Source organism: Schistocerca cancellata, chromosome 5, assembly GCF_023864275.1.
Source record: "Schistocerca cancellata isolate TAMUIC-IGC-003103 chromosome 5, iqSchCanc2.1, whole genome shotgun sequence".
NCBI lineage: Eukaryota > Metazoa > Arthropoda > Insecta > Orthoptera > Acrididae > Schistocerca > Schistocerca cancellata.
In genome coordinates, this window is record NC_064630.1 from 384,575,727 (window position 1) to 384,603,385 (window position 27,659).

At 38.3% G+C, this 27,659-nt stretch overlaps 1 protein-coding gene across 2 annotated transcripts in view; it reads left to right on the forward strand.

Moving 5' to 3' along the window:
* Positions 1-27,659, forward strand: part of LOC126187983 (arginine--tRNA ligase, cytoplasmic) — a 152,024-nt gene that overhangs the window by 32,278 nt on the left and 92,087 nt on the right. For both annotated transcript variants that reach the window (XM_049929387.1, XM_049929386.1), the window contains exon 6: positions 12,752-13,004. In XM_049929387.1, the coding sequence (XP_049785344.1) occupies positions 12,752-13,004 (253 nt within the window). The remainder of the gene's footprint in view (positions 1-12,751; positions 13,005-27,659) is intronic.

Genomic DNA, 27,659 nt, shown 5'->3' on the forward strand with positions numbered 1-27,659 from the left:
ATACCTAGAACAATAGTGTCTCCTGCCAAGTACGAGGGCCTGGTGAGAAATTTTGCCTGAAGCTATGCAGCCAACATTACATGACTGTTGTGCGGTTTCTTCTTCAAGACAATTCTCAGCCGCATTCTGCAGGGGAAATGAAGATGTTCCTGCATCATTTTCAATTGGAAATGTTTGATTACCCACAATACAGCCCGTAATAGTCTCCCTCTGAGTTTCATCTCTACTCACATGAATCGCTGGCTATGAAGACAACATTTTGGAGCGGACAACTAGCTGTAGGCTTGCATAGAGAGTTGGCGGAAAGCACTGGCAGCTGCCTTCTATAACGAGTGTATTGGAAAGCTGGTACAACACTATGACAAATGTCTAAGTCGGATCAGTGACTATGGAGATAAGTAGCTGGAAGTCGTAGCTAACTGTTGCAAGTAAAACAGTTTTGATTTTCACTGCGCTTTCCATTTCGTGACCTATCGTTCCTTACTTTCTAAATAGCCCTCGTATCACCGGTGTCTGTGTGTGTGTGTGTGTGTGTGTGTGTGTGTGTGTGTGTGTGTGTGTGTGTGTGTGTGTGTGTAGTGACTGATGGTGAGATATGAGTGAACAGTGTGGCATTACATTATTTAATAAGTTATTTGTAAAAAAAAGTATTGTATACCAGGAGCAAATCTAATGATTGTCTCTAACTAGAAGTCTGTAAATGTATGTGTATATGAATTAGCTTATTTTAAATTGTTCTAAACTTGGTAAATACTTTGACATGTCCTATATCCTTGTAAAAAGATCTATGGATGAATAAAGCTGCTACTGCTACTACTATATTAGGAAGTTTCTGATTCATACATTTGTTTACACAATGTTTCATAAATCTCATCATGAAGAAGAGTCTTCAGATATCTGGAAGTGTTGAAGTTCACATTAACTGAGAAATGCATGTTGCAAATTACTGGGAGATACATGAAAATGTACAAATGGATTAGGATAGAAACAGCTTCTACTGGCTACTTCTGCCAAAAATTATACAAACATCGAATTATCACCAATTATTTTACTCTGCTACTGGACAAAGACAGTGCATAGGTGTTTCCATGTATTAAGGTCATTAACCATACACATTTATATTGCTCTTGTATTTCTTTTAATGCCACATACCCAAATTCAATTAGATCATAATCTGGGCTTTATACACTTCATAGACTTTACTAAAGAACTTCATTCATCTATATACCATACATTTGCCCTTCTACATGCCTCTACTACCTTCATGTCATTTTCATTAAAGTAATAATTAAATATTTTCTTCCAGTCTACTTCCTAATCCATTTGTATGTTTTCGTATATCTCCTAGTAATTTGCAACATGCATCTCTCCATATTTTGGCTGCCAGTATTCACATTAGTTGTCCATGTCTCAGTGCCCTTAAGTCAAAGCCGGTACACTCTGACCGTAGGCTTCTCTTTTCTGGCACAGCAGTAGCTTCGTTTTGAAAAATGTTTTTAGATTATGGAAAGACTCCAGGCCATTTCTATTCTTCTGTTTATCTCTGTTTCCTGTTCATCTATCCATTTTCTTCAACTGTCCCGAATACAAAAACCTGTCAAAAATTTCTATAACTTCATTGTTAGGAGGACTATTTTCTTTTTGCTGTATTTGCTATATGATGAGTCAAAGTTAAAGCTGTTCTAAACCCTGAAGTTGGTTTGAACCCCACAATAATACTAGGCATGTTCATATTGTATGTATTAATACTCGTGTTTGGGTTTCATATGATTGATGTTTTCGGAATCCATGCTGGTTGGCATTAAGAAGGTCATTCTGTTCAAGGTACCTTATTATGTGTGAGCTCAGAATATGTTCTAAGATTCTACAACAAATCAACATCAAGGATATTGGACAGTAGTTTTGTGGATCGCTTTTACTACCCTTCTTGTAGATGGGTGTGACCTGAGCTTCTTTCCGAGAACTGGGCATGTTTTTTTTTGTTTGTTTGAGGGATCCATGGTAGATTATATTCTGAAGATGGGCTAATTCAACTGCAAATTCAGTATAGAATCTGACAGGGATTCCATTGGGTCCTGGAGCTTTGTTCAGTTTTAACAATTTCAGCTGTTTCTCAACACCACGGACACTAATACTTATTTCATTCATCTTTTCAGTGGCCCGAGGATTAAATTGGAGCAATTCTCTTGGACTTTTATTTGTAAAAGAACATTTGAAAATGAAGTTAAGTGTTTCAGCTTTTGCTTTGCTACCCTCAATTTCAGTTCCTGTCTCTTTTGTGGGACTGGACACTAACTATGGTGCCATTAACAGTCTTTACATACAACCAGAATTTTGTCGGGTTTTGTGAAAGATCATTTGACAATATGGTAGTCATTGAAGGCTTCACACATTGTTCTCTTGACAGCCAAACATGTTTCATTCAGCATCTCTCTATCTATAGCCCTATACTTTGTTTTACACCGATTATGCAGTTATTCCTGTTTCTATAGAAACCATGTATGTTCCCTCCCATTGTGATCTGTTCTACTGAGTACATATCTCTCCAGTACCTGATCAACTGTTCGTTTAAATTGAGCCATGGTTCTTCTACATGCTCATCCCTTGTGTTGAAAGTTTCAGGTTCCTCACTGAGATATGATACCACTAGTTCACTGAACATATATATATTCTTCTGCTCGTTTTAGTTGTCCTGTGTACTTTGGTAATCGTTATTGGCACAACTGCATCATGGTCACTGATAACAGTTTCAATATAGACATTATCAGAGTTAGGTCTATTTGTTGCCATTAGATCCAATGTATTTCCATCATGAGTGTGGTTCCTAACTAACTGTTAGAGGTAGTTTTCAGAGAAGGCATTTAGTAATATTCCATAGGATGTCTTTTCATACCCATCACTAACAAAATTGTAATTTTCCCAATTGATAGTGGGATGATTAACGTCTCCACTGATGATAACTGTGTGGTTGGGGGGCATATGTACAAGCAAGCTGAGGTTTCCTTTTAAGTTTTCAGTTACATCAGGAGATGAGTCTGGTGGGCGATAGAAGGATCCAGTTACCATTTTATGCTCACCCTTAATACTGAGTCTTGCCAAAACAGACACACATGTAACTTCAATTTCTGTTGCAGTGGATTTGAGATTCTTGTCTGCTACGACAAATACACCACTTCCATTTCCCATTCTCGCAGTTCTGATGAAACTGAAAGGAAGTGGCAGCATTTCTGCATATATTCTTCAATAAGCTAACTTAAGTTTAATCAGTGCCTTGTCTCCCAAGGGCAATTTGTACACATTCTTTAAAATTGAGTCAGTTACTTCCCCAGCGTCTAAGGGTTCTGAGAAAAGTGGTAATTCATGTTTTCATTCACAACTTAAAAATGGTCTGTTGCATCATATCCATTTCTAAAACCAGTTTTTTACATTGATTTATTAAAATCTAATCTGTTTTTCAAATTGGAAGATGACAATTTAAGTGAATGTCGTGAATATTACAAAGAGGAACAGTTCTTTTTCTCTCTCTTGATTCGTCATGGATATGGGACAGCGGTCAATCAGATATTTACCAAAGAAAAATCACCAAATAGTCATGTGTTTTCAGAAGTCGTTATTTTTAATTACATAACCAGCTTTGGTGTCTCATTAATGCCGTTTTCAGGCCCCTATGCAGTTGTGTAGAGAATCAGATACACTGATGCATGCCTAACTGGAGCCCTCAATACCTGGATTCTGTGAATTTTTTGTGTAGTGTGTAATTTGAAGACATGACAACTTATGAACGTCTCCTAGATAGTGAATGCATCACTGTGTGGTGTAACTTCAAGGCACAGTTCATGACTGGTCCATTTTTCTTCGAGGAACTCAGACCCCAAGGGCCAAAAACATCCAGTATGAGTTGTTGTCAAGTCTTCGAAGTATGCAATCCACAAAAAATTTCATGGAATCCAGGTATTGATGACTCCGGTTGTGCGTGGATCGATGCATCTGATTCTGTATACATGGTGGGCATAGGAGCCTGAAGATGACATATAATGCTGTGCCGAAACTGTTCATGTAAATAAAATAACAATTTCTGAAAACCAAGGGCTGTTTGGTGATTTTTCTTTGGTAAATATTTTGTTTTGTTTTGTCTGTGTTCCTTTTATTGTGAAGTACAATAATTGCGACATTGTTACATATTTGGGACTTTGTCTTCCTCCATAGACTTCCCATAGACAGTTTTCCAACTTCCTTTTGTATTAACCCCCCCCCCCCTGTTTTTTATTTATTTATTTATTTATTTATTTTTTTTTTTTAAGGGCGCCTTGTCCCAGTACCATTGCTTTCTTCATACTTCAACTGACTTTACACAATTCATGTGGTTACTGGTACTTGTATTTCATTCCTTCTTACCAGATTTTCATTGTGTCTTGTCACAGCCTCTCGAAGACGTATCGGAATGTTTTTACTTGAGTCAGCATGTTCTGACATACTCCTGTTATCATGCACTTTAAACTTCTATGTCTACATCTACCTGATTACTCTGCTATCCACAAGAGGGTTCAGTGAACCACCTTCAAGCTAAATTTTTTTGTGCAAGCCCTGATTTATTTTATCATGATGATCATTTCTCCCTATGTAGATGGGTGCCCACATAATGTTTTCGCAATCAGAGGAGAAAACTTGTGATTGAAATTTCGTGAGAAGATCCTGCGCAACGAAAAATGCCTTTGTTTTAATGATTGCCACTCCAATTCACGTGTCATGTCTGTGGCACTATCTCCCCTATTTTGCAATAATACAAAACGAACTGCCCTTCTTTGTACTTTCTCAATGTCATCCGCCAGTCCCACCTGATGCAGATCCCACTCCGCACAGCAATACTCCAGAATAGAGCGGACAAGTGTGGTATAAGCAGTCTCTTTAGTAGACCTGTTGCACCTTCTAAGTGTTCTGCCAATGAATCGAAGTCTTTGGTTTGCTCTACCCACAATATTATCTATGTGATCTTTCCAATTTAGGTTATTTGTGATTACAATCCCTAAGTATTTAGCTGAATTTACAATCTTCAGATTTGTGTGACTTATTGTGTACTCAAAATTTAGCTGATTTCTTTTAGTACTCATGTGAATAACGTCACACTTTTCTTTACTCAGGGTCAATTGTCAGTTTTCGCACCATACAGATATCTTATCTAAATCATTTTGCAAGTCGTTTTGATCATATGATGACTTTACAAGACAGTAAATGACAGCATCATCTGCAAACAATCTAAGACGGCTACTCAGATTGTCTCCCATGTCGTTAATATAGATCAGGAACAATAAAGGGCCTGTAACACTTCCTTGGGGAACGCCGGATATAACTTCTGTTTTACTTGATGACTTTCCGTCTATTACTATGAAGAAAGCCTTCTGGAAAAAAAGAAATATGGAATCAATTAGACATCCCCTGTCAAGAGCACTTATTACTTCATGAGTATAAAGAGCTAGTTGTGTTTCACAAGAACAATACTTTCTCAATCCGTGCTGACTATGTGTCAATAAATCATTTTCTTCGAGGTACGTCATAATGTTTGAATACAGTATATGTTCCAAAACCCTACTGCAAATCGACGTTAGTGATGTAGGCTTGTATTTCAGCAGATTACTCCTACTTCCCTTTTTGGGTATTGATGTGACTTGAGAAATTTTCCAGTCTTTAGGTACGGATCTTTCTGTGAGTGAGCGATTGTATATAATTGCTAAATATGGAGCTATTTTATCAGCATACTCTGAGAGGAACCTGACTGGTATACAGTCTGGACCGGAGACCTTGCCTCTATTACAGAGGTTCCCAAACTTCCAAACTGTTGTTTGTCACACCCACCTTCTGCTGAAAAGAAAACTTACGTGCCCCCCTCCCCCCCCCCCCCCCCCATAAAAAAATATAGAAATTTTTATTAATTATCAAGAAACTATTGACAAATTTGTGATGGTGACGTCATGTAACATGGTGGGCTGTTAAATTTATAGAGTCGCAGTTATTACGTCATCAGTCTAGTCTAGTGATTATAAGCCACTCCGAAAGTAAAGAAAGTCCTTGGTAAATGAGGAAAAATATTTGCGATCTTTGCAAATTAGTGGATGCAAGCTATTATTTTAAGTTGAGTGTAGCTTATTACTTTCACTCATTATGAAAAATAGTCACTCAAGTCACGGTGTTAACGAACATCACTGATTTGTACGCCTATAGCGCTCCCCATTGTCATTGTGCATAGGTTGGCATTTATGTCAACGACGACAGGGACCAAAGGCGACAAAGGCCCAGTTCCCAGAACCAGACAAAAAATTAGTTTTACGCAATAATCGTGCAGACTACACAGAACTTTAAAAAATATGAATAAAACAACTTCCTTACCTTGATTACATTCCCTTGCTGCACACCATTTCTTCACCCGTATACGATTTTAGGACTACTCTTTGCTTGCCATATCTAGGATAAACTTTCGCTGTGTCTTCATCCAGAAGAAATACTATTATTAGTTGAAATAACATACCACACGTAACATCAGAATCCATAAGGATCACACGCAGTATTTATATTTAAATCAGATTCACTATGTTTATTTTATATTGTTTCTTCGAAATAGTTTTTTATAATTTTACAGTATTTAAGTATGTAAGTATTTAAGTATGTAAGGATAGTTAGGATGAAAATAACAAGTTCTCTTATAATGTGACGTATTTATTATTAAAATATTATTTCCACACACATATGGCAAGAAACAAACAAATAAATCAATGTGAAGGATGAGCTTGCATATTTTTTACAAGATTTTGAATTCTTGGCTGAATAGTAGAAACTGCGCAACATAAATCATTGGCAATACTGAGTTTGCTTCTAAGCTTATTTTTTATTGCCACTACCACTGAAAATGCTCTTTCGCACAAATAAGTGCTTGAAAATGGTAAATACAGTTTCAGTGCTTGTTCTGCTGTGCTGGGATACACCGTGAGATATTTCACCCAAAGGCTTATCCATCTTCTCAAAGTCATACTTCACTGCAGAATCATTTTTAATTTCTAAGACTTCCTCTTGTAGTCTGTCTGGCAACACATCCACGTCAACGTGAAATGGATCCGACGTTAACCTATAATAAATTTTATCATCACAACTGTTAGGGAAGTATCGTTCGAATTCATCAGTGAGGTGCTGCAAATGGTTTGATATTTTACTCTTAGTATCAGTATCCTTAAAATTGTTTTGAAATCGGGCTTCTTCCAGGATTCCAAACAATCTGGGAAAGCAGGAATAATTGCAGGCTAAAATTTTACGTTTCCATAGTTGAAACTTATCAGTAAACGCCTTGATGGCATCCCGATGAAAAATTGTTTGACTCTCCACCTAGTAATTTCAAATTCAATGTGCTTAAAGATTCGAAAATATCTGACAGATAAGCCAATGCAACATGAACACCGGGCTTTCTAAATTCCACATACAATTCAGTTTGTTTGTTATTTTCCACAAACTGTATCATTTCGTCTTGAAGTTCAAATAATCTTCCTAGCATATTTCCTTTTGAGAGCCAGTGTACTTCTGTATGAAGTACTCTGCTCAGAACGAACACTTGTACTAGTTTCGCATTAATGCCTTGCACATTTTTCTGGTGACAAAGGGCATAACCCTGGCGTCCAAATTACGAACCCGCCAGTTCATTTGAAGTGTATTCAGTCTATTAAAGTCACTGTAATCGCATCACATGGGGATCCGCGGGTTGACAGGGTAATAAAACGGCATTTTTGCAGTTACGCAGTATAAGTGATTATTACTCTGATGAACATAGCCTACTACGGCTAAAAGTTATAACACAATTATGTTCACTTCATGTGTACAAATGTACGGAATAGTTAATACCTGACTTTTCTGTTTTCCAATTGTCAGAAGTAAGTTGTTTACAAATCTGATATATTAGAATTAATGCATATCGCCTTAGTAATTGTGAGAGTTTCTGTGTGTGACATTCTAAACGTGTCATTCTAAACGTGATCTTCGAAAGCTGTATGTTCTAGGATAGGTTATTGAGATAGGCTTGCGGAAAGTGGGATGCCAAACGATTGCATTTAGCACCATAATCTATCATTAATACCTGCACATTCATTTTTATTAAAATATCAATATTAAAAAGAAATATTAGGTTTATACCACTAACTCCACCCTCACCCCCCTTGCAACATCATCACGCCCCCCCAGGGGGGGGGGGGGGGGGGGCGCCCCCCAGTTTGGGAACCTCTGCTCTATTAAGTGATTTAAGCTCTTTGTTACACCGAGGATATCTACTTCTATGTTTCTCATCGTGGCAGTTGTTCTTGATTAGAATTCGGGAATATTTACTTTTGTTGTCTTTGGTGAAGGAGTTCCGGAAAACCATGTTTAATAACTCTGCTTTAGTAGCACTGTCATCAGTGACTTCACTGTTGTTATCGTGCAGTGAAGGTATTGATTGCGTCTTGCCACTGGTGTGCTTTATGTATGACCAGAATCTCTTTGGATCTTCTGCCAGATTTCGAGACAGAATTTTGCTGTGGAATTTATTAAAAGCATCTTGCATTGAATTACAAGCTATATTTTGAACTTCTGTAAAACTTTCGCATTCTCTTTAACAGCTGCCTTATTCCATTTCAGATTGTCTTTTAATTTGGTTTTGTCATACCTGAAACATCATTTGCTGCTTGCACAAGTATGTTCATTAAATTATTTTTGCTTTTGCCTGTGTCTTTGTACCCTTCAATTTAGTAAATGTTGAATGTGTTGCATAATTTATTTATGCATCCCCTCTGTTAAATAAATTTTCATAATCTGCATTTCTGATTTTTGCCTGATGAGTCTGGTTTTTTGTATCTATTTATACTCTGCATCTTATGAGTATATGATTGACTGAGAGTCAACAGTACAAGTTGGTTATAATTAAACTTTCACTACTTGGGAGGGTGTCCATGAAAAATGAATGATCATAGAACAATGAAAGTTTGTGGAAACATTTGTAAAGAAAAGGACATGCGGAAGAGAAATAACAAATAAATCATTGAAAGAAAAACATTTTAATCTCCACTTGAGAGGGTGACATTTGTTAATTGCATCCCACGTTTGAGTTCCAGGCTATTGATGTTGCATGGTATGGCAACCATCTGCATCTACATTAGCCTGAAACTGTAGGAGAGATTGCTTTACTGCTGCCGGGAACATCTCAGATAGAATGTCCCTCACTGTGCTCAGCTTCAACCTCCAACATGTGTTAGTGTCCTGTTGATAAACTCTGTCTTTTAGGTAGCCCCATAGACAGAAATCACATGCATTAAAATCTGGTGACCTTGGTGACCACATAGTTGGGAACGATCGGTTAATGATGCTGTTTTCTCCAAATGTGTTACATTGCATACGTAACAGAGTGACCTGATGAACAACATGGGGTGGAGCTCCATCATGCGTCAACACAGTTGAGTCCAAAGCACCTTTCTCGTGTACAGCAGGGATCACTAGTTGGCGAAGCAGATTGCAGTAATGTGTGCTGTTCACATTGCGTGTCCTTGAATCTTGGGATCTGAGTTCCTCAAAGAAAATTGGACCAATCATGGACTGTGCCTAGAAGCCACATCACACAGCAATTTGTTCACCCTGCAGGGGAACTTAGTGAATGTTTGTTGGCTGTGATAATTCCCAGATGTGGCAATTGTGAGTGTTCACTGCCTCATTGAGCATAAAGTGTGTGTCATCACTCCACGAGATGTTCCAAGGCCACATGTCTTCAACCTCAGCCCTTTCAAGAAACATAAGAGCAACTCGAATTGGTGAGTCAGTGAGTAGTGTGAAGTTTGTATGTATACCATTTCACAATTTTTAGCAGTTCATTTCAAATGGTGGTCTATAGAATGTTTAGCTGTTGTGACATAGCTAATGCATACTTGAAGTTCACACATTGAGTTCAGCGTTCCCAGCTGTGGCAACATCAACCTCTTCAACAATTTGTGGCACAATTGGCCATCAGCCTCTCCCAGGAGCAATTCCCATATCACCAGCTAATTTGAACCTCCAAATCAGAATCTTTCTGTATTCCTTTAATACATCAATGATACCAAATAGCAGCAGCATTATTGCTGTTGTTTTGATAAAAGAGCTGTGCAAGAAAAGCTCTACTCATTCTGTCCAGACCCGTGTTGACTGTCTGCAACTGTAATGCTTACTAATGTTTGTGTTTGAACCGTATATTGCCGTGTCACTATGGTTAAAGTATACCATGCAAGGCGAAATAGTGCTCTGACAGGGGTGAGCAAGGGCTGTGGAGGTGCATACAGGAGAATAGACGTGAACTGTTGAGCCACTGACGGCCCAGATGAACTAAGGGGCAACCAACAGTTGTGTGCTCAATTTGAGGCCATTCAGTGAATTTTGCTGTGAATGGTCCTCGCATTAGGCACCTTGTTCATGCACCCATGTTGACTGCTGTTCATTGGCAACACAGGCTGGAGTTTATATGCCAATAAACCAACTGGATGTCCACTGAGTGGCAACAGGTGGCCTTTTAAGATGAATTAAATTTTATGTTCCATCGGACAGATGGCTGTTGGCATATATGATGTGAAACGTCTGATAGCAAACAGCCTGCAACAACCATCAGAAGGGTCCAGTCCATAGGGGCTTTCCCTGGGTCATCACATCATTCTGGAAAGCACAGTGGATGAACACAAGTATGCAACTGTCCTTGGGGACCGCATTTGTTTTTTCTTGGCATGATGGCTTCTACCAGCAGATTACTGAACGAGTCACACAGCTAGCGGTGCATGAGTGCATGTGCGTGGTTTGAAGAGCACCAGTACGAGTTTACGGAACACCCCTGGCCTCCAAACTGCCTGAATTTAAACCCAGTTGAGAATCTGTGAGACAACCTTGATCAGGCTGTCGCGCCATAGATCCTCAGCTGAGAAACATACCGCAGCTGACCGTGGCACTGGAGTCGGCATGCCTCCACATCCTTCATGCATGTCTCAAAGTGATTCGCACTGCAAAAGATGGTTATTCAGGCTTTTGACATGTTACTTTAATGTGACTGGATAGCGTACATTGTTGTTTTCAGTAAACTGTATGAAAGTAAGATTTCTGTCATTTGTGGTACAATGTAACTGAAGTCTCCCACTGAAGAGTTGTTCTTAAATTTTTCACATTTTTACAGTTCCCTTAGCTGTTTGTAGAGCTCTTCTACCTCGTCACAAGAACATGAGTATTTTAGTGCATAAACTTGAATTATTTCCATGGAATATCTTTTTGTTTGTTTTTAAAACAAGAATTGTTGTTCTTTCTGATATTCCTTCAGTATGTGTGATAGTATTTTTAATTTTGTTGTTAACTGCAAAGCCTACACTTGGAATTTACCACCTACCTTGTTCTCCTGTAATAAAACAAGTGTGCTGTTTTTAATTGTATGTGATTGTCATTTTCCCCCACACTTCTGATAGTTCTGCAATATCCGTTTTAATGTTGTTAAAGTGTTTTTCCAATTGCTTTAACATAACTTTCTTCCAGTTGCATTAACATAACTTTGGTTCCTAAAGTTCTGCAAGTCCTCAAATACAAGTGATAGAAGCGGTTGGTTTAAAAAATAACATCTGCAGGCACAGGAGTAGCTGGACGTGCTCCATGGCCCGAAATCATTGCCTGAGCACTGCCAGACCATTACTCCTAATATTACTTCACGTAGACTGAAACATCAGCATCTCAGGAACTCCCACATATCAGCAGAGCTTCTGACAGCCCTATCCCTGTATACTCAGTTAGCAGCACCTGAAGAGTTCAGTGAGAAATATGAACTGCTTAACATCAGCTGAGCTTTGCTTACAACAGTCTCAGTCTGGAACTGAGTGGCTTTGAATTTCGTAGCCTGTGATCATGCTAGTATCATGCCAGTAGAATTCTCATGTCTCCGCGTAGACTTTGTTAGTCTTAAATTCAAAAGGTAAGCAAATGTTGTCTCAGCACTCCGTCTCCTTTGTGAATTGGTGAGCAGCATATCCATACTTGTGCCCCTTACAGTAACGGATGAAGAGAGTTACCGTATGGATAACAGCTGCAGGATGTGAATACCTGGTTTGGACATCGTGATCTAACCTGGTTGGTTAACTTAATCCTCATTAAGATATTATCATCACCTTTTGCAGCTGAAAATCTCACAGGTGAAAATAGATCTTTATACCCCTAATCCAAATGAAGTACTGTGGCGTTATATCTCTTTGTCAGTGTTAACTTCAGCCAAAGTTTAACTTAGTGTGGACAGTAAAACTATACAGACTGTATATACTCATATTGTGTAAGTTTTATCAGAGAAAATCGTATTCAGAATAAAATATTTTAAATTCTCTACAGTAATTTTTATTTATATGTTTTATACATATTATTCCAACATTATTGTATTGACAAAAAATGAACCTTGAGTTTTGCATATATTTGTTGTTTGGAATTACAACTCAGAAACCAATGGAAATATTAGAGAAATCCATTGATGGAATGAAATAGGTTTATTTGGGTAGAGGTCCTACATTAACGAAGTATACATTGCTGTACATCTGTAAGAGTTCAGAATTTTGCAAGGAATTATGTTTTAAGTTAGACTTATTTGTAAATGAATATCAGTTTAAGTGAGCCAGAATTTTGAAAGGAATCATTTTTTAAGTTATTAATGTAGGATTTATTTGTAAATGAGTATCAGTTTAAGTGAGCCAAAATTTTATCTTCTTCACAGGTGTGAAAATGTCTCCAGTTGATATTGCAAAAAAGATTGTGGATAATGTACCAAAGAATGATTTAATCAAGGAAATGAGTGTAGCTGGTGCAGGCTTCATTAATATATCACTGTGTCCTGAATTTGGACAGAAGGCTTTGACTGACCTGTTGAAGAATGGAGTAAAACCACCACCAATTGAAAAGAAGCTGAGAGTTGTTGTTGACTTTTCTGCTCCTAATATTGCAAAGGAAATGCATGTCGGGCATTTGCGGTATGTTTTCATTTTTAAGTAAGCTACCATTGTAACTTTTAGAATAATGTTGCCTGAAAATGATTCATACATTTAATTTCTTCATTGTTTGCCAATAAGTTGATATTTCTTGTACAAATTGAAATGCTATTTAAACATGCATATCTGATATGGAAGAGAAGAATGGATGCTTCACTGAGGAAATATGTAACATTAGTTACTCTGGTTCATGTCATTTGATTGGGCATCAGTGAACAGTCTGCTGTTGCATGGTAAAATTGAAATGATGGAGGAAATATTGGTACGATTATTATTGCTCGTGGGTTTACAATGTATCTATATCTTTTGGTAACCCGAGATTATAATCAAATTTGATTTTCATTGTCCATTCATACTGGTAGTAATAGTTTGTTACGAAGTCTACACAAAATGCAAGTTTGTGCATTATTCTCTCAAGGCTTAAGAAAATGGTCATTGTTTCATTAGGGTAATGAGCAGCTGGAAATTCAGAACAAGTTGTGCCAAGCCAATTTCAGGTCCTTAACGGGGACACTTCGGTACAAAGCAACCATGTTAACAAGGGTAAAAGAAGAGCTATCTCTGTCTTGTAACTCACAGCCATATGCTTCAGATGCCCTCTGTTTGAGGTAACAGTAAGATGAGTGGCGAGAAGATTCTAAGGTTTAGTGTGTATTAAGGGTGATTACTTTATTCTTCTTAGTAATTAAACACCCAGTCACATTTGGATGCATAGTTGTTTCACAATTTTGACAGTCACTATTTTACTCCTTATTTAAAATTTAGCAAAGGCTCAGGTTTTTATTGATACTCTTTTAAGGTCTTTTTACAGTACTGTACTCCTCAAAAGTGGGATTTTATGTTTTATGAAAGGTATCCTTAGTGAAAGCAGCATAGGAAATAATGGTACCCTGAACTATAACACTTAATTCTTGTCCACTGTGCCACTCAGAAGTTCAGGCTGCCACATTGAACTCCCTGCAGAAGCCATGACACAGTATGTCGCCATCAGCGTAGCACAGTTTCAAGTAGGAGTTTCTCAGTAGCTCTACTTTATGCCAATTAACACACCAGTAATGGCTTAACCAGGTTTCTTTGCAATCTGAGGATGATAATAGAAGCTGACAAAATGGCACACTGCCTGTGAGTGTGGGCCACAACAGATGAGGCAGAACAGTTGACAGAGACAAGTGCACCTGTTTCAGTGCTTCTGCATCAAGTGAATGCTTTGGAGAAGCTGGACTGTCTTTACTGCCATGTGAGCAAGATGGTCATTGTGTGCAGTGGTCACATTACCCATTGATTCCACAAGTACCTCATACCCTGTATGATTTGAAATGCTGTTCTGTGGAAAACTCATTTCCTGAAGTCATACCACTCTACCATATTAAAACTTATTGGCAATTGCTTTCACTTTTCCACTTTGTTTTACATCTCTTCAGCAACTGTACTTAGTATAATGCTGACCTTTTCAATCTTGCTAGATGTGTGGCTGCTAGGCCTATGTACAACACCATCTCCCTCAGAAATACTAATTAAACAATGAAAAATCCAGAATGGGCTAATGACAAGATTATGAAAGGAGATTAAGAGTCAAAAGGACTGCTAAAAATGTGAGCTTTTGGACAAAAGGCCTTCTCCTAAAGTAGACAAGATGCACAATTTCACACAAGCACAACTCACAGGCATATGACCATTGTCTCTGGCCACTGAGACCAGAGATGGTCATGTGTGAGAGAGTTGGGCTTGTGTCAATGTGTGTGTGTTTTCTACTTCAGAAGAAGGCCTTTTAGCTGAAAGCTTGAATACACAGCAGTCTTTTCGTTATGCCTGTCTGCAACTGAATGTCACCACTATATGGTGAGTAGCAATCTATCCTTTTCATAAAAAGTTGTGGCCAGAGACAGTGGTTGTGTGTGTGTGTGTGTGTGTGTGTGTGTGTGTGTGTGTGTGTGTGTGTCTTGTCTACTTTAGAGGAAGGTTTTTGGGCTGAAAGCTCACATGTTCAGCAGTCTTTTTGATGTGCCTGTTTGCAACTCACCCCCTCTATATGGTGAGTAGCAATCTGTCATTTTCATAGTCTTGTCTGAAATTGTAGTTCTTACTTCTGATACATTGTTTTGTACATCTTCCACACTTGGATTTTTTTGGGCGTCAGTTTTTTGGTACCAAAGTTTGCATAGTTTATAGCTTGGAGGAAAGTCATTCACACAAACCCAAAATATAATAAGGGGAAAGAAATGTGAGGAGCATAGAACAGTCTACTTGGCAGCTTTTGTATTGAAGTTATTGACAATAGTAATATACCAAAGAATGGAAAAGAAAATCTGTGAGATAACAATTATTTTGGTTTTGATAAGGGTAATGGTACCAGAGAGGCAGTTCCACTGCTATACGTGTTAAAAGAAGCAAGACTTGAAAGAAAAGAGCTGCTTTTGTAGAAAAAAATGGTAGGCTATGTAAAGTGGTGCAAATATGTGAAATTCTCAGATAAATCGATACGCACTATGGACAAAGTTGGGTAATGTACAATATGTACAAGAACTGTAAGGGAACAGTAAGAGTGGAAGATCAAGAGAGATGTGTTCAAGTGAAAAATGGCATGTAACAAGAATGCAGTCTTTCTCCGTTGTTAATCCAGTATGTCGATGAAGCAATGACAAAAATAAAAGAAAGGTTCAGAACAGGGATTAAAATTCAAGGAGAAAGAGTAGGCCCAATCAATGATAAGATTTGCTAATGACATTACTGTCCTCTGTGAAAATGAGAATGAATTAAATGACTTGTAGAATGGGATGAAACAGTTTACTGAGTTACGAAAACAGATTGAGAGTAAACAAAATGAGATAAAAGTGTTGAGCAGAAACAGAAATGAGATTAGCGACAAACTTAAAAATTGAAATTGGGGCTGTGTAGAACACAGAATAAAGGAATTCCGTTACCTTGCAAACAAATATTGTCAAACATAGACTTCAATTTGAGAAAGAAATTTCTGATAATGTATTTATGCAGTACAACACTGTATATGGAAGTGAATATAGACTGTAGGGAAATCGGGAAAGAAAAGAGTTGTGAGATGTGTTACAGATTGATGGCGAAAAATTTAAAATTTAGTGGAGTGATAAGGAACAAGGAGGTTTTTCACAGAATCAGCAATGAGAGGGATACCGTATTTACTCGAATCTAAGCCGCACCTGAAAAATGAGATTCGAAATAAAGGAAAAAAAAATTCCCGAATCTAAGCCGCACCTGAAATTTGAGACTCGAAATTCAAGGGGAGAGAAAAGTTTTAGGCCGCACCTCCAAATCGAAACAAAGTTGGTCCATTGTAATATGAGACACAATTTAGGTCGAATGAATGACGGTACAGCTACAGTAGTTTGGTTCGAGTCGTAAGCTTAGCAGTTAAGCTTTACCACGTAGCCATTGCTATGCGTCAAGTACTCCGTCCGTATTTATACGGGTGCCCTTCCTTTTTCACGTGCTTCGTCTACTTTGAATCGATTGCTTATTTTGCTTTGATCTGATAAGTGCCGTTTTCTTTGTTATAGGTGTTTGCGTCACTCTTAAGCTGAAAATGCATTACTGCACTGTGTCATGCATTGTTTGTCGCATTCTGATAGTGCATGTTTACGGCCTGTCGCGGCTCGCGGCATGGCTTGCTTTTGTGCGCGCTACCGCCGCGTACAATTAAGAAAAAAAAGAGAGGAATCGTCTCATTAGCGAAACAATGGCAAGAGACTGCTATTTGTTGTTACTTACACTGCTGCTTTCTTTGATAATGATCAACAAGAACCAAATAATAGACTGCGTATGATAGAACATGTTCTGAACGATAGTTAGGCGAAAATTTTTCTCCGTTTGAAAATCTTTGCGGCCGCTTCTTTATTACATCAAATTCTGCACAGAAATTAGAGTCATCTTAGATTTAAAATTCTAGTCACTTGCCGTGCTTCATTTCTGACTGTATCACTATTAGGCATAAGACTAATACGAATATAAACATCACACGATACGTATATTCTTCCGCGTTTGCTGTTGTCTCACTCTAGTTTCGTAGTTATTAGGCAGACAGGATTTAAATGAGATAGCAGCAAACACGAAAGAATACATGGCAAAATGTTTATATTCGTATTATTCTTACGGTGAAGAGAATACTGTATGTGATTCAAATTTCATCAGGTTCCTATTAGCAACCATCTCTTCTCACAGATAGGAAAAAATTCAGAACGTACAGTTGGCCATATTGACAAACATCCCAAACAGTCTTGCCAGTCAGATTTTTGTAGTACACTGAAATTGTGCTACATTCGAAGATGAACAATACGGAATTTGTATTTACTTCGTTGGATAATGTATGAAAATGCAGTGGTCGAAACTCGCGGCGGAGAAGAAAAGCTCGTCTTCCACTTTTTTTTTTAAATTTATTTACTGACGCAGAGGTTTTGGCGCCAGTATTTATCTTTGTGCCTACAAAGCATGCCCGCGTAGCGCTACATATATTCGACGGCAGAAGTTAGTTGTGGCGGCACGTACCAACATTTTTCATAACTTCCTCTTGCTTTGCACTCGATTCTAAGCTGCAGGCGGTTTTTTGGATTACGAAAACCGGAAAAAAGTGCGGCTTAGATTCGAGTAAATACGGTATGTGGATAACACTATTAACCATTTCGTGATCATTGATCCCTGGCTACATGCTCCTATTCTGGCTATATTGCACGATGATCATTGCTGTGTTGTACCTCATTGGAATGTTGAAAATTTGTTATCCTGTATGTGACATATTTTGGTTGGATAAGAGGTGTAACATACATAGAAATACTTAGGAGAGAGGTATGCTGTTTTTCTTGATGTTGTGATTGTCAACGTTGAAAAATCACAGAAGCCATACCACAAGATCATTTGCACATTATAAAGATACAATGAAGGCATACTTTCATTGTTTTCTGACTACGGTAGTTGTTTCGTCCCACTAGTGCCAGATACTCTATGCTGCAGTGGAGTTTACCATCATATATATATTTGTAAAGTTTGAACTACTCTTGTTTACATCATTTCTAATGAATAATCCCTGTGTTGATCAGATAAGGAGTGTAAAACAGCTGTGTTACTAGCGGCAGTCTGTGCAAGGTTGTGGTGTAGTGTAGTTGTCCCACCAGTGCTCTGCTACTGTTGCAATGTGCAGTAAGTGCATGTTCCACCAGCTAAGAGTGTCAGCTTTGTTTTTGTGCTCCTTTACTCTGTCTAGTGGAAGACTAGCTTTTCAGAAAGTGTAAAATAAAATATTCCATATGATCATTCGATATATGAGCAGCTGTCAATCAATGAACAATGAAATGTGTTTTGCATTTGTAATGGCAAATGAAAACTCAGTCTGTGATGTGCAGTGAAGAGATGGAATCAAATTACTAGAATATTATGAAAGAACAACAAACTACCGTAATTAGTTTTGCTGTTGCCTTAAGTGTAGCTGTTGTTGTTGTTGTTTGCTACTAGAATCAGCAGTGTTTATGTTGACATGTGAAGGCAGTGAGCTATTTGTGCATATCTTTTTTTTTTTTTCTATGGTTAGGGAATTCTTAGTAAAGCCGAGCAGCACAAATATAAAATATTGTTTATCATGAAAGTCATGTTTTATATTGTGCTCGTTTGAGGCCCAAATAACTTTCATTGGCAACCTCAGAGGATTAATTTCTTTGTCCAGTGAGTGCAATACTCTTCTGTGCAAAAGGAATTCTTCTGGATTAAATTGCAGTCCTGTGTTGTTGTAGACCTGTAAATTCTGTGTGAGATGTGGAATTATATGACAGCTCTTCATTATTGCATTCCAGTCATTCAATAATATTCTTCCACTTTGTTGATGGATTTTGTGATATTTGGCCAATCTATAAAAATCATAGACCTTTTTATCACATATAAATTGTCTGTATTTGTCTGCTGTCACATAACTGTGAACTGAATTTTGAGGAGGTTGTTGTACTGTGGCTTAATTTTCATCAAACACTTTCTATATTAGTGTAGTGTAGTTTGTTTATCTTACACAGACTCCGTATATATTCATTCCATCTTGCAGCCTTCTGTTCTTGCCATCTGATGTCTTAATATTTGTAATTTCTTTTCCTTTTTTTCTCCAAAAGTTTCTTTAATTTCATTTGTGCGTGGCAAGTACCTTTACCCTAGTCATTCCAACTTTACCATTTTGCAACCCGGTCAGTGTCATTTTTTAGATGTCGTGCCAATCGTGATGTGCTGTCTGGAGACCTGTATCATAAATATGAGAGAAGAGAGTCAGATATAGGCATGTGAAATTAAGTTCCTTAAGTCACCTCTAAAAAAATCAGGAGAGACAGAGTCAGGAACAAAAATGTCAGGAGGGAACTGCAGGTAACCTTGACCATGGATGAAAGAATGAGTGCAGCTAGAGTGAACTGGTTTGGTCACATGAAGTGAATACATCCAACTCAAACTCCATGTCAATATTTGGAGATGGAAGTACCAGGAACAAGACCTATTGGGTGGCCTAGGAAGAGATGTACAGACCAGGTTAAAAGGATCTCAAGAGGTTAAGTGTAATGTAGGATGCAGGGGGAGAGAAATCCAGGACAGAAATCGGAGGAGGCATGTCATTCACAGGAAAGAAATCATGATGATGATTATGATGATGATGATGATGATGCATTCCCATTTGCCTGCTTCATGTAAAGAATTTTTATATTTTCTCTTTAAATTCAGTACCTCAAATGATGTCCAAGAATTTCTACACGTCCTTATGTATTTGCATGCTTGGGTCTCGGCTGCCTTTAGTATTGCATCTCTCAAAGCTATCCATTCATCTTCTACTGTATTCCTTTCCTCTAAGCTAATTCTTGCATACTGCTTCATTTGAAACTCTGCACAACCAGTGATTCTCTCAATTTATCCATGTCCCATATCGTTAAATTCCTGACTTTCTGCCGTTCGTCAATTTTAATCTGCAGTTCATAACCAATTAATTACAGTTGTAGTCCATGTCTACCCTTGTAAATGTTTTGCAGTCTAAAATCTGGCCTCTGTATCTCTGTCTTATGATTATGTAATCTGTCTGAAACCTTCGGGTGTCTCCAGGTCTTTTCCACATTCAAAATTTCCGTTCATGGTTCTTAAAACAACTGTTGGTAGTTATTTAACTGAACTTTGTGCAAAATTCTGCCTGGCAGATTTCTCTCCCACTGTCCAAGTTTTCATACTGTTTTTCCTTCTTTACACTTTCTTACTATTGAATTCTAGTCTCCCATCAGAATTAAAATTTCTTATCCTTTGTCAGTCTGAATATTTTTTTATAACAATACACATTCTTTCAATTTCTTCATCATCTGCAAAGCTAGTCTTAGACATCTGAATGCTTGTTAACATTGTATCCGTCTTGGCTTCAGAGATATGTTCACTAACCTGTTCATAGTAGTTTACCCACATTCTACTTTCTTATTCTACATCTACATCTACATTTATACTCTGCAAGCCACCCATCGGTGTGTGGCGGAGGGCACTTTACGTGCCACTGTCATTACCTCCCTTTCCTGTTCCAGTCACATATGGTTCGCGGGATGAACGACTGCTGAAAAGCCTCTGTGAGCGCTTGAATCTCTCTTAATTTTACATTCGTGATCTCCTCGGGAGGTATAATTAGAGGGAAGCAATATATTCGATACCTCATCCAGAAACGCACCCTCTCGAAACCTGGACAGCAAGCTACGCCGCAATGCAGAGCGCCTCTCTTGCAGAGTCTGCCACTTGAGTTTGCTTAACATCTCCGTAACGCTATCATGCTTACCAAATAACCCTGTGACAAAACGTGTCGCTCTTTTCTGGATCTTCTCTATCTCCTCCGTCAACCCGACCTGGTACGGATCCCACACTGATGAGCAATACTCAAGTATAGGCCGAACGAGTGTTTTGTAAGCCACCTCCTTTGTTGATGCACTACATTTTCTAAGGACTCTCCCAATGAATCTCAACCTGGTACCCGCCTTACCAACAATTAATTTTATATGATCATTCCACTTCAAATCGTTCCGCACGCATACTCCCAGATATTTTACAGAAGTAACTGCTACCAGTGTTTGTTCCGCTATCATATAATCATACAATAAAGGATCCTTCTTTCTATGTATTCGCAATACATTACATTTGTCTATGTTAAGGGTCAGTTGCCGTCCCTGCACCAAGTGCCTATCCGCTGCAGATCTTCCTGCATTTCGCTGCAATTTTCTAATGCTGCAACTTCTCTGTATACTACAGCATCATCCGCGAAAAGCCACATGGAACTTCTGAAACTATCTACTAGGTCATTTATATATATTGTGAAAAGCAATGGTCCCATAATACTCCCCTGTGGCACGCCAGAGGTTACTATTATTTGACCTACTCCTGCCTAGCTCCTATTTAATTTTTGGCTGACGTGGTCGCCTGTTCTGTCCTTTGTAACCCCCCCCCCCACCCCCCCCCCTTTTCTAATTTCATCCTACCTTTCCCTGTTTTAAATTCAATTACCTGTCTATCTGGTGAAGAGATCTGACCTTCATACTCCAAGTAGAACGCCAGTATTGTTTTTCCTGATGACAAACTACTCGTGTGTATTCCCCACCTGGTGGAGCTGGTGTTAGCCTTCAGGCTCGCTTGTAGACTCATTGCTGCTGTGTTGTATACTTACGGCCATGAGGTGCAATGAAATAGGAGATGGTAATAAACAACTGTCACAATGAGCCCTCTTTCCACTCGCTAGACTTGTGAAACATGGACACTCTATTGCCGTTTGTCATGGTGCTGTGACAACGAAGGTGTGCATTCTATAAGTGTTAGCAGATGAAATGTACGTTGTACTGGATAGACCCATAAAATTCGGAATAGCTCCAGCTGGGATAGTTTCAAGCCACTAGTATAATTTTATTTCAAATTTGTGTCATTTCATGTTAGGTGAACAATGCGCCCAAGACAAAGTTATGTAGTTTCCTTAAGTTCTGCTTATTTGCTCTGATGACAATGTCAAATAAGAGTGCTTAAGTTTTATTTTCACACCTTTTTTAATCTCTGAGGAGTGGTGGATTGAAATTATACAACCTGAAAAATCTTTCGTTAAATAAGAAATATCATTCACACTATTCAATGAAACAGGTTCCCAAAAACTACTTTCCTTTTTAATTTCTTGTGACTGTGGCCTGTTGTGATATTACTGAATCTTTGTCTGTGACTTAGCTTTTAACTTTATTTGGAATCTAGATAAATTAAATCAGATAATGAGCAGAAGAAATGGACCACTTTGTACAATTTTAATCTACCATTCTTCAAAAATTAAAAAAAGGTATGAAAATAAAACTTAAGCACTCTTATTTGACATGGTTATCAGCCTAAATGAGGGAAAATTCAGGACACTTCATTACTTTGTCTTGGGCACATCGTTCATCTAACAAGAAATGACACAAATTTGAAATTAAATTAAATTAGTGGCTTGAAACTATCCCAGCTGGGACTATTCAGAATTATTTTGGGTCTGTCCAGTAGAATGTGCATTTCATCTGCTAACACTTATAGAAGGTGCTCCTTCTTTGTCACAGCACTCAAGTGTCTACATGTCTCACAAGTACAGTGAGATTCCGCAGATTCACTGCGACCATTGTCTATCAGCAGCTCCTACCTCATTGCACCTCCCAGCTGCAAGTCTCCGACACAGCAGCTACGAGCTTACAAGTGTGTCTGAAGGCTAAGATGACCAACTCTACAAGGTGGAGATTATCGTTAGGAAAAAACAATACTGGTGTTCTAAATTTTTGAATGTTGCAGGTTAGATCCCTTCACCATGTAGATAGGTAACTGAGACATCTGGCCAGGTCAACCAAAAATTAAATAGGGGCTATGCAGGAGTAGGTTTCATAAAGAATAAGAAAATGAAAATGTTGGTAGACTACTGTGAATATCTTAAGGGACATATTATTGTAGCCAAGACAGATACAATATCAACAAGCACTACAGATGTCTCTAAGTTTATATGCAGACTAGGTTTGCAGCTGATGAAGAAATCGACTAATGCTAAAAAAAATAATTGGACTGGTAAAAGGATAAGTAAATTTAATTCTAATGGGAGACTAGAATTCAGTGGAAGGAAATGTAGAGAAGGAAAAATAGCATGAAAATTTGGACTGTGGGAGAGAAATAAAAAAGAAAACTGCCAGGCAGAACTTTGCACAGACCCCAGTTAAATAGCTCTAATAATTTTTTTGAGGAACTTATAGCAAAGGGCAGATGTTGACTACAATTGTAATTTATTGGTTGTGAACTGCAGATTAAAACTAAAGAATTTCAGAAGGGCGGGAATTTAAGGATATGGGACGTGGATAAATTGAGCGAATCACTAGTTGTACAGAGTTTCAAATGAAGCAGTATGCAAACATTAGCTCAGAGGAAAGGAATACAGTAGAAGATGAATGGGCAGCTTTGAGAATTGTAATACTGAAGGTAGCCGAGGCTCAAACAGGCAATTCTTAGTTTAATTTTCATTTGAATATCATAAAAAATATTATTTCTGTCATTGAACAATCACAAAGTGACAGCCATAAATTTAGTTTTGTTATAGCATATAAAAGCTTTGCTTCTGGACAAATGCTCAATGAAAAAAATTCTTGTGAGCATTTTCTGATACTATGATGTTTCTAAATGAGAGAGCTAGAAAATTCAAGTATCAAAATATTATGGTGATTAAATAATATGTTCATTAAACTTACTATGTGTGGAATTTTTAATTGTAGGTCATTCATTACGTTATCACTGATTTCCCTCTCACTATAGCCGGTATTATACTATCATATTTCTTTGTCAAAGTTGATGTCAAATATTTATGTCAAAGAAATTTGATGGTGTAATAGAGAACTATGTCAAATATCACCTCTTGTCAAATAAATGTGTTCAAATCTAGGACCTCGCCATAGAGTTGATCATGAAAGTTGTTCATCTTCTGTTCACTGCAATATGAAATGTAACTGCTTCGAGCCTTGGCATTGCTACAGCTGTTTGCCCTCTCTGTAGTGTCTTTATAAACATGGCTTCAAAGTTGGTTTGTTTCTTCTTCTTCTTCGTCTCAGAGGATGTGGTCACACTCTATAATAAAACAGTCTTCCTTAATTTTTCATTCTAATTTGTCTATTTTTGAACTCTGGATGCCACAACTTGAAAAGTGCCTCATCTGTTTAGTACTTTTTATTAATTCTGTAGTTGTTGGAAGACTGATTCCACTAATTAAATTATTCAAAATTAAAAATATTTCTTATTGCCCATATAGTGTACTAAACATTTTTTTACCTTCACATATTCCCCTTCAGTGCTTTGTAAATCACTTCACATGTTTTTAGAATTGTTTTAGTTAATGTGCAATGTGATATTCGAGTGCTGTGTTGTAAACTAGAGTAGCTCTCTCACATATCAAGAAATCGCAGTGTCACAGTTTGTCTGTCTTTTGCGCACACAGCATTTCTCAAGAGAGTATTCTGTTTTGTAATATGAGAAGCCACTTTACTGAGCAAATATTAAAACACACTCGTCCATTCGTGAGTAATTTGTGTATTAAGACTTGACTTTCTCCACCTGGCAGTTCTCGTAACAAATTTTGCTGAATGCTTATATTATCTCAATGTAACGTCTAGGCTTCCATCCAAATATGTTTCCTTTTTTTTTCTTTCAAATACACACACGTGATTTTATCGTGACATGAAAAGAGCCCATGGCTATATTTGATGTGCAGCTTTGTCCAGCAAGGATCCTGAGCGGTTAAAAAGAGACACCAGTGATTTGTGGTCTGTGATGAGGTGAAACTTTGAACTGTATAGAAAAACATGAAATTTTTTTAGAGCATGCACGATAGCCAAAGTCTGTTTCTCTACTTGAGAGTAATGCTGTTGCGCTGAATCAATGGATTTAGAGGAATATGCAATAGGGCATTCAGAACCATCCACATTCTTATGAGCAAGGACAGCGCCAAGACCAAACTGAGGAACGTCCGTTGCTGACACAAAGTGCTGGCCTGGTTGCAAAATGACTAAATGGGGGGTCGACTGCAGCTCAGATGTCAACAACTTGAATGCCAAATCACAAGATGGGGACCAATGGAAAGGAACAGCTTTACATAATAATGCGTGGACTGGTTGTACCACAGCGGGTTTGTCTCGTGCGAGTTTGGGGTAGTATGCAATTGTGCCTAAAGATGCTTCTAATTCCTTTATGGACATGGGTTATGGCAACACAGTAATAGCATCAATATGCTGGCACAATGATATGCCAGTATGCAACATTTCAAAATAATGTATGGTTGAAAAAACTGTGTCTTTTCCAAATTACAGTTTAACCCTGCAGATTGTAAAACACAAAGTAGAGCACGAAGGTTCTGCAAATGTTCCTCTGTAGAGGCATCAGACACTACTATGTCACCTAAATTGCTGATGCAGCATGGAACGGATGCAATAAGTCACTCTGAAAGGTGTGGAAAAATAGCTAGCATGCTTGCCACACTAAAAGGTAGACACTAATATTGATAAAGCCCAAATGGGGTATTGATAATTAGAAAGTGTTTAAATTTCTTGTCGAGTGGCAGCCATAAATATGCCTCTGCCAAGTCAGTCTTTCAAAATAATGAACACCCCCCCCCCCCCCCCCCCGATAATTATGCTATCAGCATGTTAGGGCACGGCAAAGAATAGGTATTGATGGTTAACTGTGGATTAATAGATTTTTTAAAATATCACAGAGCCCTGATTTACAGGTAGGTCTTTTGTCTATCACCAGTGGTGCTGACTATTCACTGGAAGAAATAGGTTGAATGACATCAGGCGTCTGAAGACCAGTAATGGCCGGGCTCAGAGAAAATTGCGGCGGGCGGACTGTTTCATTGTAATATGAGCCTGAAATTCTGTTGCACAACCCAGTTCTGGAGAAAATAGAGAGGTAAATTTGGTACAGAGAGCATTCAACCATTGATATGGAACTTGATAAGAAACCAAATGCTCTTCATCATTGATGACGAATCCAAACAGCTTAAAGGTGTCCAGCCCAAACAGATTTTCAGTGTAAGCGTTGCCCACAACTAGAAATGTTAATGAACATACCACAGCCTTGTAATTCACAGGTGCAGTAAACTGTCCAAGAATGGGAATTTGTTGTTTGTTACAATTCACTAGCCTCCGTGACACTGGAGTTAGAGTGGGAGAACTCAAATCCACATAAGTATGAGAATTCACCAACATTGGTATTGCACTAGTTTCCATTTGCATTCTCAGTGATTAGTTAAAGACATGTACATCAGTATATAACTTTCTTTGAGACACAGTCACTGCCGACACACTGTTCACATCCATGTTCGTTTCATCCTCACTCAGGTTTGGGAAGGAGTTACGTACTGAAGCAATGTGTGCTTTCTTATGCCATCTATTACATGTTGCTCAGCACTTGGGGGCCACGATCTGTCCATGCTGAATGAATCAGTATGGGCACAAAGGCACTAGAGCTTGAAGCTGTCGCTGTTGTGACACTAACTACTGTTGTCACAAATGCCAATTACCTATATGATGCTAAGACATCTGCTGGACTGCTGCAATAGTGTCTGCGCTTCCTTATGAATTGACTGAAGGCTGGAAGGGGTGAGAGGAACTGATTTCTGAAACTTCAGACCAGGCTACCTGCAGCCCGTGAAACTTCATGTTACTGAGCGATGTTCAATACTTTGCAAACATAGGATTTTCCCACTATAGAGTTTGCTCTTGAGCTTTTCTATCAGGAGTGAATTGTGTGATTGCATCATGAACCATTTGATCAGCAAAGGATTCGTTACCAATATTTGTCACAAAATTACAATGATGGCTAAGTCCTTATAGTTTTGCTGCCCGTGCCTTGTATGATTGTTTTGCCCACTTTTGGACTAGTAAAACTCCACATGAGCAGCAATAATGTAAGTACTTTTATGGTGATAGGTAGAAAGTTACTCACACATCTGATCAAAAGAATGACTTGAAGGTTCTTGTAAGAGGGCGAGCTGACACAGCAACTAATACCTGGAAAGTGAAATCCGTGACGAAAAAACGACCTGGCACGAGTTTACATCTGTTACCCCAAATTCTTTGAAATGTTGCTGCAGGCATCTCTCGTAAGCATCCCAGTCTACTGCTGCGTCATCTTACACAGGGGATGGCAGCAGATACGCAGTTGGCAGAACCAGAGGTTGTGCCAATGTAGTCATTAAATTGGAAATTTTCAGTGTCTGCTGCTGTTCGAGAAGAGATTTAAGCACTCTCTCTATGGAAACTAAACTCGAAGGACTTCTGACTGAAGTGGGACACATGGAGTCGAATACCATAATTGCTTCCAAAAAGTATTCTAACCCAAGAACATTGTAATTTATTGCTCGAAAAGTACTCTCACAGACAAGGTACAATCCAATTAGCAATACACAAGCAGCCAACTGAGCCTTGGGCTCCAGCCTATATGTTCATTAGTTCCAGCAGGGGTGCAGTCGGCAGGCTGCACCCGCAACTGCTGTCTTATTAGCAGACCGAGTGCGCTCTAGTGCCTGAAACAAGCACAAACTTCATGCTTGAATTATGAACTGGTGCACACACAAAATTAAACAGTGGAAAATCCAGGACG